Below are 16,106 nucleotides of genomic sequence, written 5' to 3' on the forward strand. Positions count from 1 at the left end.
CAAAGGATAGGACTTATGGCATCATTAAAGTTAAAAGTCACCATCGGTCATCCCCCCCTGGAAATGTGAAAGCCGACGCACTGGCAAAAGCAGGTTCCAGGCACGGACATTTTTGGACACCCCCAGCTAGCGCACCAGCTAGCGCCCCTGCGAGTTTAGCTCAGGTCTCACAGACAGACATTGAAGACCTAGTACAGGCACAAAGACAGGACAGCAATCTCAGGGAGATTAGTAGAGGAATGTTTTTGGCCCCGTACGACAAGTTTAAGCATGCTCTGGCCACACACAAGGGAGTGGTTATCAAAGATAAATTGTATGTGGTTCCTGAGAAAGACAGGAATCAAATGATTTCCTTATTCCATGACAGTCATGGACATCAAGGGATAGACCCCACCACAGCCCACCTGAGACAGCTCTGTTGGTGGCCCAATTTGAGAGAGGATGTAACGCGTTACATCGAAAATTGTTTGATTTGTGCTCAGAATAACCCGGAGAGGTATTCGAAGAAGGCACAGCTCAGTCACACTCGCCCTGTTGATGGCCCCTGGGCAAACCTCCAGATCGATTTTATAGGTCCATTGCCCCCTTGCAGGAATGGCTATAAATACATACTGGGAGTCATTGATTCGTTCACGAAATGGGTAGAGGCATTCCCATCTCGAACAAACACAGCCAAAACGACCGCAAAGATACTGACCCACCACGCCTTTACTAGATGGGGACTCCCCAGAAGTATTGAATCGGACCAGGAACCTCATTTTACAGGGCGGGTCATGAAGAACGTCCTGACCATATTCGGGATTAAACAAAATTTCCACATTGCATATCACCCCCAGTCAAGCGGAATAGTGGAACGCATGAATCGGACTCTAAAATCGACCCTTAGAAAGATGGTCCAGGAAAACAATACCACTTGGGATTCAGTGCTCCTATTCGCACTTATGTTTTTAAGAAATACTGTTTCAGCATCAACAGGTTTCACCCCACACACACTCATGACCGGACGCCCCATGAAAGGTTCTGAATTCCTTTTAGGACTCGACATGACCAGCCCAGAAGTGACGGCTCTCACACACGAGACAGTAGCAAAGAAATTAGTGGAAACTGTAAGATCGGCTCAGTTAGCAGCCGCAGTTAAATTGGGAAAGAAAAGGAAACAGAGCAAGGCTTGTTTTGACAGAACAGTACATTCCACAGAGTTTCAGGTTGGACAACAGGTAATGTTATCTGTTTATAACCCAGCACATTTTTGGCCCCAAAATTTTCCGGCCCGTACTCAATTGCGGACAAAATCAGCCCTTCAGTTTATAAGATAAAGTACCCCAACGGGAAGACTGCCTGGTTCCATATCAACCAGTTAAAGGTATATGGAACACAGTCCAACCACACACACCATGTCCTGCTAGACGCAGCAGAACACCACGCCCCGCCCACAAGAGACACATTTCCACCCTCCCCCTCACAGACCAGCACCTCATCGGACTCGACCTCGACTCCGCCCATTGACTTCAGACCACGCCCCAAAATGCCCACAAGCTTCCACAGCAGAGACAGCGACTGTGACTTTGACGGCAGTCACAGCACGCCTCTCTACTGCCCTGAAACACCAGACCCCACACACACCAACTACGACCCCGACTACAGTGATTTGGAGATCACTTACATTAAGACACCAGACCCACACCCAGACCCACCGCCCAACTTTGACGACCCCGACAACGTTCACACAAATTTGGACACGACCATTTGGCACCGAGACAACTCTTACAGGCTCGGCCGGAATGACGAGAGAGACCCTCGGTCACACAACGCACTCATAGCATGCCTGATCCATACAAGGGTATGGGATCCAGGAGAAGAGGATGACTTTAAGTCTGACTCCCGACACGGCAACCCCTTTGCGACCCTGTTCACAGAGAATGAAGAGAATTGAGGTGTCCAGATGATGTAAAAAGAGGAACCGCTTGAGAGATAAACGGTCTCTTTTCTGATGGAGCCTGCAGTATGTTTGTTTCATGTTTGTTTGTTTTCTGTTTGTTTTGGATCAGTTCAGACTAGGAGGATTGGCCACAAGACTTTCAGCTGAAAAGTTTGTGACCATCTCACATTTCGTCATTGTTCTTCTGTAGTGAAGATGTTTTGTTCCCGAGACCAAATCTGCTGGAATGTCTGAAGCCCAGCTCAAGGCTTCTCCCTTGAATCCACTGGGAGCTCCCTAGCTCCAGTTTCATAACTGCTCTTCTGTTTGGAGGACAGAAGAGGCAACCCCCATGATGACTACATTCTTGCCCGTTCATTTAAGGTCGCTCAGGCAGTGGAGAAACGGCATTGAGGACCCGCCCTGTCTGAGGACCACCCCACTCGTCAACTAGGCTCGGGTACAGCACAGCACGCCCTACCCGGGGATTCCACCCAAATCTTACCCGTCGCGGCCCATACGCAACTCATTCGAAAGTCTTATTTCTAAAAAGTTTGTTTTTGTTTCCTTTGTTTAGGTAGCCCTTTGGTTGCCTTTCCAAATGCTATTTACATCCAGAAACAGTGGGATGGTAAATTGCAAAGCCTGCGAGACAGCTCGCAGTGGTACAGTATTGGAGTATATCCCTGGTCCTAAATTTCGTTTTGAAAAAAAAAAATGAGGGGAGTCACAGGGAGTGACTTGACCAATTATTAAGGGATAATTGGCACAAGAGGACAGATATACGATCATTCGAGGTATTAAGCAGAACACTAACAGATACTATGCTTGATCCCCTAGCTTTCGGACGTTGGAAGGAGGGACCCAAGCAGGATCAGAGCAAGATCAACAAGAAAGAAAACAGAAGGAAGATGACAGCCGCCATTGTATTTTTCTTCATCGCTTTTGTACATTTGCGCGCGACCGCAAATCCCCTTACCCCCACCCCGGCCGTTAATGTTTCCCAGACACAGACCACTCCAAGCCCAGTAGACGGCAACAATACCCCGACCTGGTGTACCAGATTCATGACTTGGTACTCCTTGTCTTATGTGATAGAATCGCTTTTGGCATTAGCGATTGTCTGCATCCTAGTTCAGACCCTTAGGATGAGGAAATGGCGAAGGAGAGCATACCGCTATCGTACCTCGACGGTATATAGGATGAGATCCCCTATCTTTGATTTCCATCAGTCCTCCGAACCCCTTGAAATGTGAATAAAGGATTTTCTTTTTGTTGTTGCCATGCCATGTAAATAAAGGAACTTTAAATGTTTTGTACCTCTGAGCTCGACTGCCGAGTCAGAGAAATGTGCCATGAATGCTGCTGTAAGTTTGTATTGATAGGAAGTTTAGAATGATTGCATGTAAGTGAGTGTAGTTTATTTAAGGATAGTTAGAGGTTCCCGTTGTAATTTTGGTAGTGCATGTCCCCTATGACATAGCGCCAAATAGAGATTGTGGTTAAAACTTTTCTGCATAGTTAAGGAATGTGCAGAGGCCATGGAACTCGCTGAGGTCAGGGAACAGAGACACCGTACTTGGGTGATCCTTCACGCTTTCGCGTTAGGATCACAAGGAGGGAGTGTAGCCACCTGGGTTGGCCACTTTCTCACACAAAATGGAAGAACGCAAAGATTGCAGGGTAAAATGGACATTGGCAAAGAAACCAGCAGTCTGCAGAATCCCCTGTATTCTAGCTGCCACAGAAACCCGACAGAATTGTAACTAACAAGCTGCGCATATTAATGAAGCGATTTACGGTGATGCCCAGGCACAATGGACACAACAGTTAAACATTCTATGGAAGGCCAGACATTCCGGCACCAGTAGAGTCTAAGACAAAGGGCACCAATAAGGTGTAAGGAACCGCCCGGTGATCGAGGGACAGCCCTGTTATTGGGGAAATTCAAATCAATCGATTGGGAAGAGACCCAATCGATTGCAGGTTTATAGAGGGTCCGCCCAGAAGGAAGCGAAGCCCCTGGGACCTATAAACGTCAGGTCCCAGGACTGATTCGCTCTCTTAGCCAGCCTCTCCTTGACCAGCTTTCTTGACCAGTCGGCCCTCCCAGCAGAACACCTTTGCAGTAGAAGAACCTTGAGAAGGAGAGGCCTGGTCAGCAGCCGCCATCAAGTAAGTGTCATACAACGCACGCCACGAGAGTAGACACTCCTGACCCCTTTAGTCCACACCGACTGGAAGCCTGCGGATCCAGGACAAAGCAAGAGGCCATTGTTCCCTGATCCGGCAGTTCCCTTATTCCAGATAAGTATTGGCCTGTTAGTGGTAGGATTAGCCTAGTCTTGTAGTTTTATATGCATAATTAGTAGATAACTATTATAATAAACGTGTCTTGTTTGAACTTACTAACTGGTGTATTGAGTTATTAGTCTGAACTTGAAACTTGTGGCAGTATCTTAACGATACCTGGTGACTCTAAAGCTAAGGAACGAAACAGAGCCAAATTGAGTGTAAAGCACACTCACCCAGAACAGGCAACAAGGTTATGCACGTTGGAAGGAGAAATGGAGGCATAGACTATTTTCCAAATGGGAAGATGCTTAGGAAATCAGAAGGACAAAAGGACTTGGGAGTCCTTGTTCATGATTCTCTTAATGTTAATGTGCAGGTTCAGTCGGCAGTTAGGAAGGCAAATGCACTGTTAGCATTCATATCGAGAGGGCGAGAATACTTCTGAGGCTGTATAAGGCTCTGGTCAGACACCATTTGGAGTATTGTGAGCAGTTTTGGGCACCGTATCTAAGGAAGGATGTGCTGGCCTTGGAAAGGGTCCAGAGGAGGATCACAAGAATGATCCCTGGAATGAAAAGTTTGCCACATGAGGAACGGTTGAGGGCTCTGGGTCTGTACTTGTTGGGAGTTTAGAAGGATGAGGGGGGATCTTATTTCAACTTGCAGGAGACTGCGTGGCCTGGATGGAGTGGATGTGGAGAGAATGTTCCCACTTGTAGGAAAAACTAGAAGCAGAGGACACAATTTCAAATTAAAGGGACAATCTTTTAAAACAGAGATGGTGAGGAATTTCTTCAGCCGGGGGTGGTGAATCTGTGGAACTCTTTGCCGCAGAAGGCTGTGAAGGCCAAATCACTGAGTGTCTTTAAAACAGAGATAGAAAGGTTCTTGATTAATAAGGGGATCAGGGGTTATGAGGAGAAGGCAGGAGAATGGGGATGAGAAAAATATCAGCCATGATTGAATGGCAGACCGAGTGGCCTAATTCTGCTCCTATGTCTCATGGTCTTATGGTCTTAAACCGTTCCTGCACAACCAACCCCACTCAGCTCACAGCCCTGCATCCGAGAAGATCGGCCCCAAGATTCAGTGATGCCGACCTCGGAAGATTCTTGGATGCTCCCGAGGCCAGCCGGGATGCCCAGTTCCCTCGAGGGTCTTGGAAGGTCAGCCAGTGTCAGGCAGCGGCCATCAGCTCAGGGAGCATGACCAGGAGGACCGACACCCAGTACCACAAGAATATCAAAGACCTCCACCGGGCAGCACAGGTGGGCTGGCACCGATCCCCCAAATCCACCCACCCCCCCCCCCCCCCCCCCGCATCCCGCATGAGAATGCACCTGTTGTAATCCCCGCCCAGCATGGTTCCATGCCATGGCCCACCCATGTCCAGCAGTGCCGTCCATGTCCTCCCTATACCCCCTTCCACCGTACTCCCCATCCCCCCATATCCCACATCCCCCACCACTCCCCATTCGTCCCCCCCCCATACAGCCCATCTCCCCAACCCTCCCACCAGCTGACCACCCCCCCCCCCCTCCCAGCTCCCTGCCACCCCCACGTGCTTGCAGCTAGCAATGGTTGCTCTGCATCCCTGCAGGAGAAGTCAGCCCACAACGGGCGAGGAATGGGCCCGGGAGTTCGCGGGGATTGCAGGGGATTGATCAGCCACCAACACAGAGGTCAGCGTACGGAGCAGAGGTGAGGTTACATCGGCCATCACCCAGATGAACTGTCACACGTAAGTTCTGAATGCCATGCAGAATGACCCATCCCTCCTACTGACCATAGGGGTGCATCTCCGGCCGCCTTGGGTTCTCGTTTGAACGTAACACAGCCGGAGAATGCCGGGAAAGGCTTACAGCGAGCATCCCGACAGGCTCCGCACCTTCCGGGATTTTCTGACGGCCCGTGAGACATCGGAGTCGGAACCATGCCCCAAATCAGTGGGACCGAATGACTCACGCGAACGTAGGTCGTAAACCTACTTACGACCTACCTGCGTTGGATCCAGCGGCCTCCCGCAATTCTTCAGCCACTGCAGGGGGGCTGCAGCCGGGCGCAGATCAGTGCTCGTCCACACAAACGTGGACCTGGTGGAACGGCACCCGGCGGGGGTTCTCCCAGGCTACCGAAGACCCCAGGCTGGTCACGGTAAGCGCAGGGTAACTCCCTGGCCCGCCCTCTGGAATGCAGGCACCTTGACACTTCCCACCTGGCACCTTGGCACTGCCACCCTGGCACTGCCAAGGTGTCCGGATGACACTGCCAAGCCAGCAGGAGCACTGCATGGGTGCCAGGGTGACAGTGAAAGGGTCCCTGAGTGCCACTGCTAAGGGTCTGGGGACAAGCGGGTGCCATGCCCCAAAATGAGAGAGGAGAGGGGGGTTTGAAGGTTGGGGGAGTGCAGGACAGGTAAGGAGGGGCGGGGCCTCAGGGACGTTGGGTGGGTGATGGGTGTGCGTCCTGGAAGGGAGAGGGTGCTGTAAGGGGGTTTGGGGGTCCTGAAGAGGAGGGACTCCCAGGGTCCCCATAGCGGGGTGTCCTCACTTGGGTAGTGTGGGGTAGTGTCCATGTGGGTGGGGGGGTGCCATTGCCCATGGGTGGGGGTTCCGGAGGACCCACAACCTCACTTAGAGATTGGGCACCCTTTCAAAATGGTGGCCCGATCTCTGAGTTCAGCTCCCCAATGCTAACAGAAATTCCAAGTGCGGACTAAACAAGTGAAAAACTTCCCAGGGCCCAAAAACATGATTAAGTGTCATTAAATAGCAGTGGGCAACTCACCGGCAGAGTCGGTGGTAAACTTCGTGAAAAACCCGCCACGAAATAACATAAAAATGTTTTAGGAGAAAGCGAGCCCCCCCCCCCCCACCCACCTCCCATGAGAACATCTCGGAAGAGAACTCTGAGGATACCACCACCGATGCATCACAGTGTCATCCCCACCCTCCACCAGCCCCAGATACACACACCTCGGTGGGTAATGGTCGTGGTCAGTCTTCTGGGGCACAACCTGGTGAGCACCACACTGTTGCTGGTGTGCATCGGGTGGAGGCAGTAACGCCCAGGCGAGACAGCTATCAGAGGTCTGCTGGATCCCTGGGTCCCAGTCAGATGCTGAGCCTCTGGACCGGGTTTACCCAGAGCTGATGCAGTCGATAGGGTTCAGCCATGATATTCAGAGGGAGATATCAGCAACCCTCCAGCAGGTCCATCGGCGATCGCAGGAGTCCCAGAGGCTACGGGTACAAGAGATGGCACTGGCAATGGGTGGCACCGAGGCCAACACTGCTCGGCTGGCGACCTCAGTGCAGAGCCTGGTGCACAAGATCGCAACACGAGTGGAGGTTTCCAAGGCATGTGTGGCGCTAACAATTGCACACAAAGACTTGAATCGGTACAAGAGAGGCTTTATTACAGTGAGACGCTATTCCTTCGGCTGCAGCTGTAGAATGGCATCTCAGGGAAACTTATGAATATTTATACTGCTCCCTGTGGGCGGAGCTAGCCGGCAGGGGCTTACCGGAAAACCTGTAATACAGGTACTGTCGTACATCCCCTAATGCAAGCACACACATATATACAGTGGTAGATCACCACATTCACCCCCTGTAAACAATGAGGCCGGCGGGGGTGACGTGAAACTATAATACATAAACGTGATCTATTTACAGAGGGGGGGGGGGAAGAGCCAAGTGTCCATCAGGCAACCCAGTGCCCGTCACAGGTTGAGTCGGACCGGCGGTCGGACTTTCCGTTGTGAGCGACGTAGCAGTGGTGGCGACGTCTGCACAGGTGATGTCGGCGTTGATGGCGTAGGTGCTGGCAGTGTTGGTGCTGGCCAGTGGCTGGATGACTCCGGGAGTGAGCCGAAATCTTCCATGTCCTCTAGTATGAGCAAGGGAACGAGGGATGGACATGGTGGGGCTGAAGTCAGGGGCGCCGGGGAAAAGGAGTGTGGCGCGTGGGTAGGGAGGAGTGTGGGCATAGGATCGGCACCCGAGGGAGCCAGGTCCCTGAGCGAGACTGTATCCTGGCGGCCGTCGGGTAACTCCACGTAGGCATATTGGGAGTTCGCGTGGAGCAGGCGTACCTTGTCCACCAGAGGGTCTGCCTTGTGGAGTCTGACATGCCTACGAAGAAGGACCGGCCCTGGAGATGCGAGCCAAGTCGGGAGCAACACCCAGATGTAAACTTCCTAGGGAAGGCAAAAACACGTTCATGGGGTGTGTTGTTAGTAGCGGTACACAGCAGTGACCGAATGGAATGGAGCGCATCAGGGAGGACCTGCTGCTAGCGAGCGGCTGGGAAGTTTCTGGACCATAGGGCCAGCTGGACAGCCCTCCATACCGTCCCATTCTCCCTCTCTACCTGCCCGTTTCCCCGGGGGTTGTAGCTGGTCGTCCTGCTGGAGGCAATACCCCTGCTGAGCAGGAACTGACGCAGCTCATCACTCATGAACGAGGATCCCCTGTCACTGTGGATATAGTCGGGGAACCGATCAGAGCGAATATGGAATAAAGGGCCTTGATGACGATGGCAGACGTCATATCCGGGCATGGGATGGCAAAGGGGAACCTAGAGAACTCATCGACCACACTAAGGATGTAGGTGTTGCGGTCGGTGGAGGGGAGGGGCCCTTTGAAATCCACGTTTAGGCGTTCAAAGGGGCGGGACGCTTTCATCAGGCGCGCGCGGTGTGGCCGGTAGAAGTGCGGCTTGCACTCCGCACAGACCTGGCAGTCTCTGGTGACTGTCCGTACTTCCTCGACGGAGTAGGGCAGATTGCGGGCTTTGACAGATGGTACAACCGAGTGACCCCCAGATGGGAAAGGCTCTCGTGCTAGGCACGGAGCTGGTTCACTTGTGTGCTGGCACATGTACCTCGGGAGAGGACGTCTGGGGGCTCGTTGAGCTTGCCGGGGCGATACAAGATCTCGTAATTATAGATGGAGAGCTCGATTCTCCACCGCAAGATTTTGTCGTTTTTGATCTTGCCCCGCTGCGTGTTGTTAAACATGAAGGCTACCGACCGCTGGTCAGTGAGGAGAGTGAATCTCCTGCCGGCCAGGTAATGCCTCCAGTGCTGCTTCAACGATTGCCTGGGCCTCCTTTTCAACAGAGGAATGTCGGATTTCGGAGGCATGGAGGGTGCGGGAAAAGAATGCCACGGGTCTGCCAGCCTGGTTTAGAGTGGCGGCAAGGGCGACATCTGAAGCGTCGCTCTCTACTTGGAAGGGCAGTGTCTCGTCTACTGTGTGCATCCCGGCCTTGGCTATGTCTGAGCGAATACGTGCCTCGGCCGTGAGGGGAAATTGCATGGACTGGATCAGTGGGCGGGCCTTGTCCGCGTATTGTGGGACCCACTGGGCGTAGTAAGAAAAGAACCCCAGGCATCGTTTGAGAGCCTTGGGGAAGTGGGGGAGGGGGAGCTCCATGAGGGGGCGCATGCAGTCGGGATCGGGCCCCAGTAGTCCGTTTTGGACTACGTAGCCAAGGATGGCTAAGCGGTCTGTGCTGAACACACACTTCTCCTTGTTATAAGTGAGGTTGAGGAGAGATGCAGTGTGGAAAAATTTTGCAAGGTTGGCGTCATGGTCCTGCTGGTCGTGGCCGCAGATGGTGACATTGTCTAAGTACGGAAACGTGCCCCGCAGTCCATACCGGTCAACCATTCAGTCCATTTCTCGCTGAAATACCGAGACCCCGTTAGTGACGCCGAAGGGAACCCTAAGAAATTGATAGAGGCGACCGTCCGCCTCGAAGGCAGTGTAGGGACGGTCCGATTTACGGATGGGGAGCTGGTGGTAAGCGGATTTCAGGTCAATTGTTGAGAAGACCCGGTACTGTGCAATCTGATTGACCATATCAGATATGCGAGGGAAGGGGTACGCGTCGAGCTGCGTGTACCGATTGATGGTCTGGCTGTAGTCCACGACCATCCTGTGTTTCTCCTCGGTCTTAACCACCACCACTTGGGCTCTCCAGGGACTGTTGCTGGCCTCGATAATACCCTCCCGAAGCAGCCGCTGGACTTCGGACCTGATGAAGGCCTTGTCCTGGGTGCTGTACCGTCTGCTCCTGGTGGCGACGGGCTTGCAATCTGCAGTCAGATTGGCAAAGAGGGAGGGAGGGTCAACCTTGAGGGTCGTGAGGCCGCAAATGGTGAGGGCAGGTAGGGGTCCGCCGGATTTGAGGGTGAGGCTCTGGAGGTTACATTGGAAGTCCAGGCCCAGTAAAAGAGTCGCACAGAGGTTGGGGAGAACGTACAGGCGGAAACGGTTGAATTCAACGCCCTGTACGGTGAGTTTGACCAGACAGAAGCCCCGGATCGGGACAGAGTGGGATCCGGAGGCCAGCGGGATCCGCTTGTTGGCGGGATGGACCGCGCGGGAGCAGCGCCTTACCGTGTCTGGATGGATGAAACTGTCCGTGCTCCCGGAGTCGATGAGGCAGGAGGTGGTGTGGCCGTTGATAAGCACCGTCGTCGAAGCGGTGGCCAGGTTTCGAGGACGGGATTGGTCGAGCGTCATGGAAGCGAGTACATAAGAACATAATGTAGCATTGTGGATAGCACAATCGCTTCACAGCTCCAGGGTCCCAGGTTCGATTCCGGCTTGGGTCACTGTCTGTGCGGAGTCTGCACATCCTCCCCGTGTGTGCGTGGGTTTCCTCCGGGTACTCCGGTTTCCTCCCACAGTCCAAAGATGTGCGGGTTAGGTGGATTGGCCATGATAAAATTGCCCTTAGTGTCCAACATTGCCCTTAGTATTGGGTGGGGTTACTGAGTTATGGGGATAGGGTGGAGGTGTTGACCTTGGGTAGGGGGTAGGGTGCTCTTTCCAAGAGCCGGTGCAGATGCGATGGGCCGAATGGCCTCCTTCTGCACTGTAAATTCTATGAAACATAAGAACTAGGAGCAGGAGTAGGCCATCTGGCCCCTCGAGCCTGCTCCGCCATTCAATGAGATCATGGCTGATCTTTTGTGGACTCAGCTCCACTTTCCGGCCCGAACACCAGAACCCTTAATCCCTTTATTCTTCAAAAAACTATCTATCTTTACCTTAAAAACATTTAATGAAGGAGCCTCAACTGCTTCACTGGGCAAGGAATTCCATAGATTCACAAACCTTTGGGTGAAGACGTTCCTCCTAAATTGAGTACTGGGCGATTGACCGAAGAGTCCGACGAGTCCGATGAGTAGCGGCAGCGACCCGTGGTCCAGTTCCGAGGGGAGGACAAAATGGCGGTGTCTGGAGTACCTGCGGGGAATAAGATGGCGGTGCCCATGCAGCGCACGTTGTGGGAGCGGGGCAAGATGGTGGCGACCATGGAGCGCACGTTGTGGGGGCGGAGCAAGTTGGCGCCGACCATGGAACACACATGGAGTCGGAGGATGAAGATGGTGGCGCCCATGGTGCGCACATGGCGGGGGCGGCGAAAGATGGCGGCGCCCACTGATCACACGTGGAGTCGGGGAAGGAAGATGGCGGTGCCCACTGATCGCACTTGGCCCCGGGAGCAGCGGACGGCAGGGCCCATTGCGCGATCGACTGAGGCGAGGGGGAGAGTTCGGGCGCGATAGCGGCAGCTGCGCGGGCCTGACACACCGCTGCAAAGTGGCCTTTCTTGCCACAGGATTTGCAGGTCATGGTGCGGGCCAGGCAGCGCTGGCGGCGGTGCTTCTGCTGACAGCAGAAGTAGCAGCGGGGACCCCCAGGGTGTGCGGTGCGGCGAGCAGCGCAGGCATACTGCGCGGGAGCGGCCCCAGTCGGGGGGGTGGGTTGCGGGGTCCACGAGGGGTAGGATGGGTGGGCCGCGCGGCCGGCGGGGTACGATTGCACATTACGGGAAGCGGCCGTCATTGAGAGCGCTAAGGTCTTTGTTGCCGCAAGGTCGAGAGCGGCCCCTTCCAGCAGTCGTTGCCGGATGGGGTCCGATGCAATACCCGTCACAAAGGCATCCCACGTGAGGAGATTCGAATGTTCCGTGGCCGAGACGCCTGGCAGTCGCAGTCCCGTACTAGAGGGAAAAGGGCCTACCAGGAGTCCTCAGTCAACTCACCCGGTTGCTGAACGCGAGTGGCAAGTACATGTCTCGCAAACAGAGTGTTCGTCAACTGGGCGTAATTCTCTTTGAGCAGTTCCATGGCCCGGGCATAGTTAGGCGCGTCCCGAATCAGCGGGAACACGCTGGAGCTGAACCTTGAGTATAGGAGTAGTACCTTGTGAGCCTCCGATGGTGTAGGGTCCGCTGAGGTGATGTAGGCCTTGAAAACAGCCAGCCAGTGGTTAAAGTCTTTCCTGGCGTGCGGCGACTGCGGATCCAGCTGCAGGCGATCGGGCTTAATTCTGATGTCCATGATGTGGGAAAATCTCACTGTAATAAATTGTGGCGCTAACAATTGCACACAAAGACTCAAATCGGTACAAGAGAGGCTTTATTACAGTGAGATGCTATTCCTTCGGCTGCAGCTGTAGAGTGGCATCTCAGGGAAACTTATGAATATTTATACTGCTCCCTGTGGACGGAGCTAGCCGGCAGGGGCTTACCGGAAAACCTGTAATACAGGTACTGTTGTACATCCCCTAATGCAAACACACACATATATACAGTGGTAGATCACCACAGCATGGTTCAGTCGGTGACGGACATGGCTAAACGCCTCGACAGAGTGTTTCGGTTACTGGGAGACGTGGCACAGTACCAGATGGACCTTAATTAGACGCTGTGGAGCACATCCCAATCCCAGGTGGATATTGGCGAGACCCTCCAGAGCACGTCTCGGTCACTAGGGGAGGTTTCCCAGTCCTATGTGTGCATAGCTGAGGCACTGTGGGACATATCCCAGTCGTGGGTGGGCATTGCCAGGGCACTCCAGAGCATGTTCCGGTCACAAAGGAGCATCACCGATGGCATCAATACCATGCTGCAGACACTGGGGAGCAGCCAATGCTGCAGATCCAGCTGCCCCACCATCCCGAGCTAAACCCCAAAGCCCTCAGGGCACCAACTGGGAAATAGGGGCATTGGGTGCCAATCCAGAGCCACCCTATGGAGTGGTGACAGTGGCCACCCGCTCCCTCGAGATCTACCCCACTGACAAGTCATCTTGGAGTCAACAGGGTGGCACGGTGAGGCATGTAACGTCAGCAAGTGCGCCCTCCAGCCCCAGAGCACCCAGAGGACACCCACCAGGGGCATCGAAGGCCACGGGGCAAGGTAGACAACAGGCTGACTCCACTTCTATTGTGCATCTAAGACACCTAGATGCAGCGGTCGAGCATGGAAGGCTAAGCAGGTCGAGGATCTCTGAGGCGGCACTGGGGGGAGGGAGAGAGGGGGTAAGGGGGGGTTTGGTGCACTGTTTTGGGGAGGAAGTGGGGGGATGGTCTGGGAGTGGCAGGGCGAGTGAGGCAACACCATCGGGGGATTGGGGCAATTGGGGACACATGTGTAATTATTAAAGATCATTGACCTCGACCAATATGACACCTCTGGCACTTCCTCTCGAAATGCAGATCGAGTACCAATCCCATGCCCATCTCCCCAGACATGGAGGTCCTGGATGCCTCTTCCCCCCAGCAACCCCCAATCCCCCATGCTCGTCCGTCTCCCCATTCCCCATGTGTCGAACTCTTTGCTTGTGAATGGTGTCCCATTATCAATGACCAGCACTTCAGGAATCCCGTGAGTGCTGATTAAGCACTTTAGCTTCCTGATGATGACCTTCGATATGGTGGACGCCATCTTATATGTGTCGAGCCACAAAGAATGGGTGTCCACAAGCATTAGAAAATGGACCCCATAAAAGGCCCAGCGAAATCCGCATTCAGCCTGATCCAGGATGACCTAGCCACTCCCAGTGGTAAAGGGAAATTGAGTGTGGGAGTTTCTGGTGCTCCAGATTTGCCGGGAATGCTCGCTCGATGTCCCCATCGCTTCCTGACCACCAGACGTAACTCTGTGCCAGTATCTTCATTTCTGAAGCCCCTGGGTGACCACTGTGTAAGTCCTTCAGTGTCAACTCCTGGCCCGGTAGTGGAATGACCAAGCATGCTCCCCACAGGAGGATGCCGTCTTCAACACTCAGTTCCTGCTGCTTTTGGACATGGGGATGTAGAGTTGCTGGGGATTCCCCTGTAATCCACCATGCAATAATTTGTGGCAGAACTTCGCCAATTTGGGATCCTTCTGTGTCCATGCTGTATGGCTGTCAACGGCAGATGTCGCCACATCTTCATCTGCCACTGGTGAAGACGGGGGACTCACAGGTAACGGATGGCATCTGAGTGTTCCCGTGTGAACTACCTCAACACCTGGGCGATATTGAAAAGTATATTCACATGCTGCGACCAAGAGAGACAGCACTGAATTCAGGCCGAGGGATCCCCTTGTCCTCCTTAAAGAAGCCAAGCAGAGGCTTGTGGTCGATGATTATGTGGAAGTGTCGTCCGTACGCAAACTGATGCCACCAAACCTTCTTTCTCTACCTGGGTATAGCGGCGCTGCCAGTGTTCTGGATGCGAATGCTATAGGGCGTTCTGTGCTGGTTTAGCTCACTTGGCTAAACAGCTGGTTTGTGATGCAGAGCAAGGCCAGCAGCGCGGGTTCAATTCCTGTACCAGCTGAGATTATTTATGATGGTCCTGCTTTCTCAACCTTGCCCCTCACCTAAAGTGCAGTGATCCTCAAGTTAAATCACCACCAGGATGAAAATGCCAATAAAAAGATTTTTTTTTTTAAATCACCACCAGTCAGCTCCTCCACTCAAAGGGGAAAGCAGTTTATGGCCATCTGGGACTATGGCGACTTTACCTTAACTTATCTGTGCCATTGTCTCATCACAGTAAGAAGTCTTACAACACCAGGTTAAAGTCCAACAGGTTTGTTTCAAACACGAGCTTTCGGAGCACGGCTCCTTCTTCAGGTGAATGGAAAGGCTTGTTCCAGAAATGTTTATATAGACACAGTCAGAGATGCCCCGGAATGCGAGCACCTGCAGGCAATCAAATCATCAAAGATGCAGAGAGAGAGGTAACTCCAGGTTAAAGAGGTGTGAATTGTCCCAAGCCAGTTCAGTCGGTAGGCCTCTGCAAGTCCAGGCTTGTTGGTGGGGGCCGAATGTAATGCGACCCAGTCCAACGCCGGCATCTCCACATCATTGTCTCATCAAGTAAGGCTGATCAGCCAGGATGGACCATAGTGGGCGAATAGCTGGGAGGATGCCAACCGCCTGTCAATGTCTCCTCCTGTGGAGTAACCCAGATCCGCCTCTGGTTCTTCTTCAGCAAGATGTGAAGCGTTGGCAACAGAGTAGCCAAGTTTAGAATGAACCTCCCATGATAATTTACGAGGCCTAAAAATAATCGCATTCCCGTGGCATTCCATGGAGTGGATCCCTTTTATGACCACTGGACCTTCTCCTGCACAGAGTACAGGCTGTCTTTATCCACCCTGTACCTAAATACATCACCGTCTTTGCTCAAAAAATGCATTTGCTTCTCTTCAGGTGGGCACCTACCTGGGAGAATCATCTGAGAACCTCTTCTCGATTATCCATGTTCTCCTTGCTGGTGGCCCCCGTAATGAGCACGTTGCCTAAATACGCAGCCGGGGGGGGTTGTTGGGTTATGGGTATAGGGTGGATATGTGGGTTTGAGTAGGGTGATCATGGCTCGGCACAACATTGAGGGCCGAAGGGCCTGTTCTGTGCTGTACTGTTCTATGTTCTATGTTCTATGTTAGTATCATCTGCAAACTTGCTAATCAGACCACCTATACCTTCCTCCAGGTCATTTATGTAGATCACAAACATCAGTGGTCCGAGCACGGATCCCTGTGGAACACCACTAGTCACCCTTCTCCATTTTGAGACACTCCCTTCCAC

At 53.1% G+C, this 16,106-nt stretch overlaps 1 protein-coding gene across 1 annotated transcript in view; it reads left to right on the plus strand.

Moving 5' to 3' along the window:
• Positions 1-15,821, plus strand: part of LOC119953971 — a 198,717-nt gene extending 182,896 nt beyond the window's left edge. Inside the window, exons 4-5 of the mRNA XM_038779139.1 lie at positions 2,759-3,111; positions 15,729-15,821. Of these exons, the coding sequence (XP_038635067.1) occupies positions 2,759-3,111; positions 15,729-15,821 (446 nt within the window). The remainder of the gene's footprint in view (positions 1-2,758; positions 3,112-15,728) is intronic.
• The last annotated feature ends 285 nt before the right edge of the window (positions 15,822-16,106 follow it).

Source organism: Scyliorhinus canicula, chromosome 1, assembly GCF_902713615.1.
Source record: "Scyliorhinus canicula chromosome 1, sScyCan1.1, whole genome shotgun sequence".
Classification (NCBI taxonomy): Eukaryota; Metazoa; Chordata; class Chondrichthyes; order Carcharhiniformes; family Scyliorhinidae; genus Scyliorhinus; species Scyliorhinus canicula.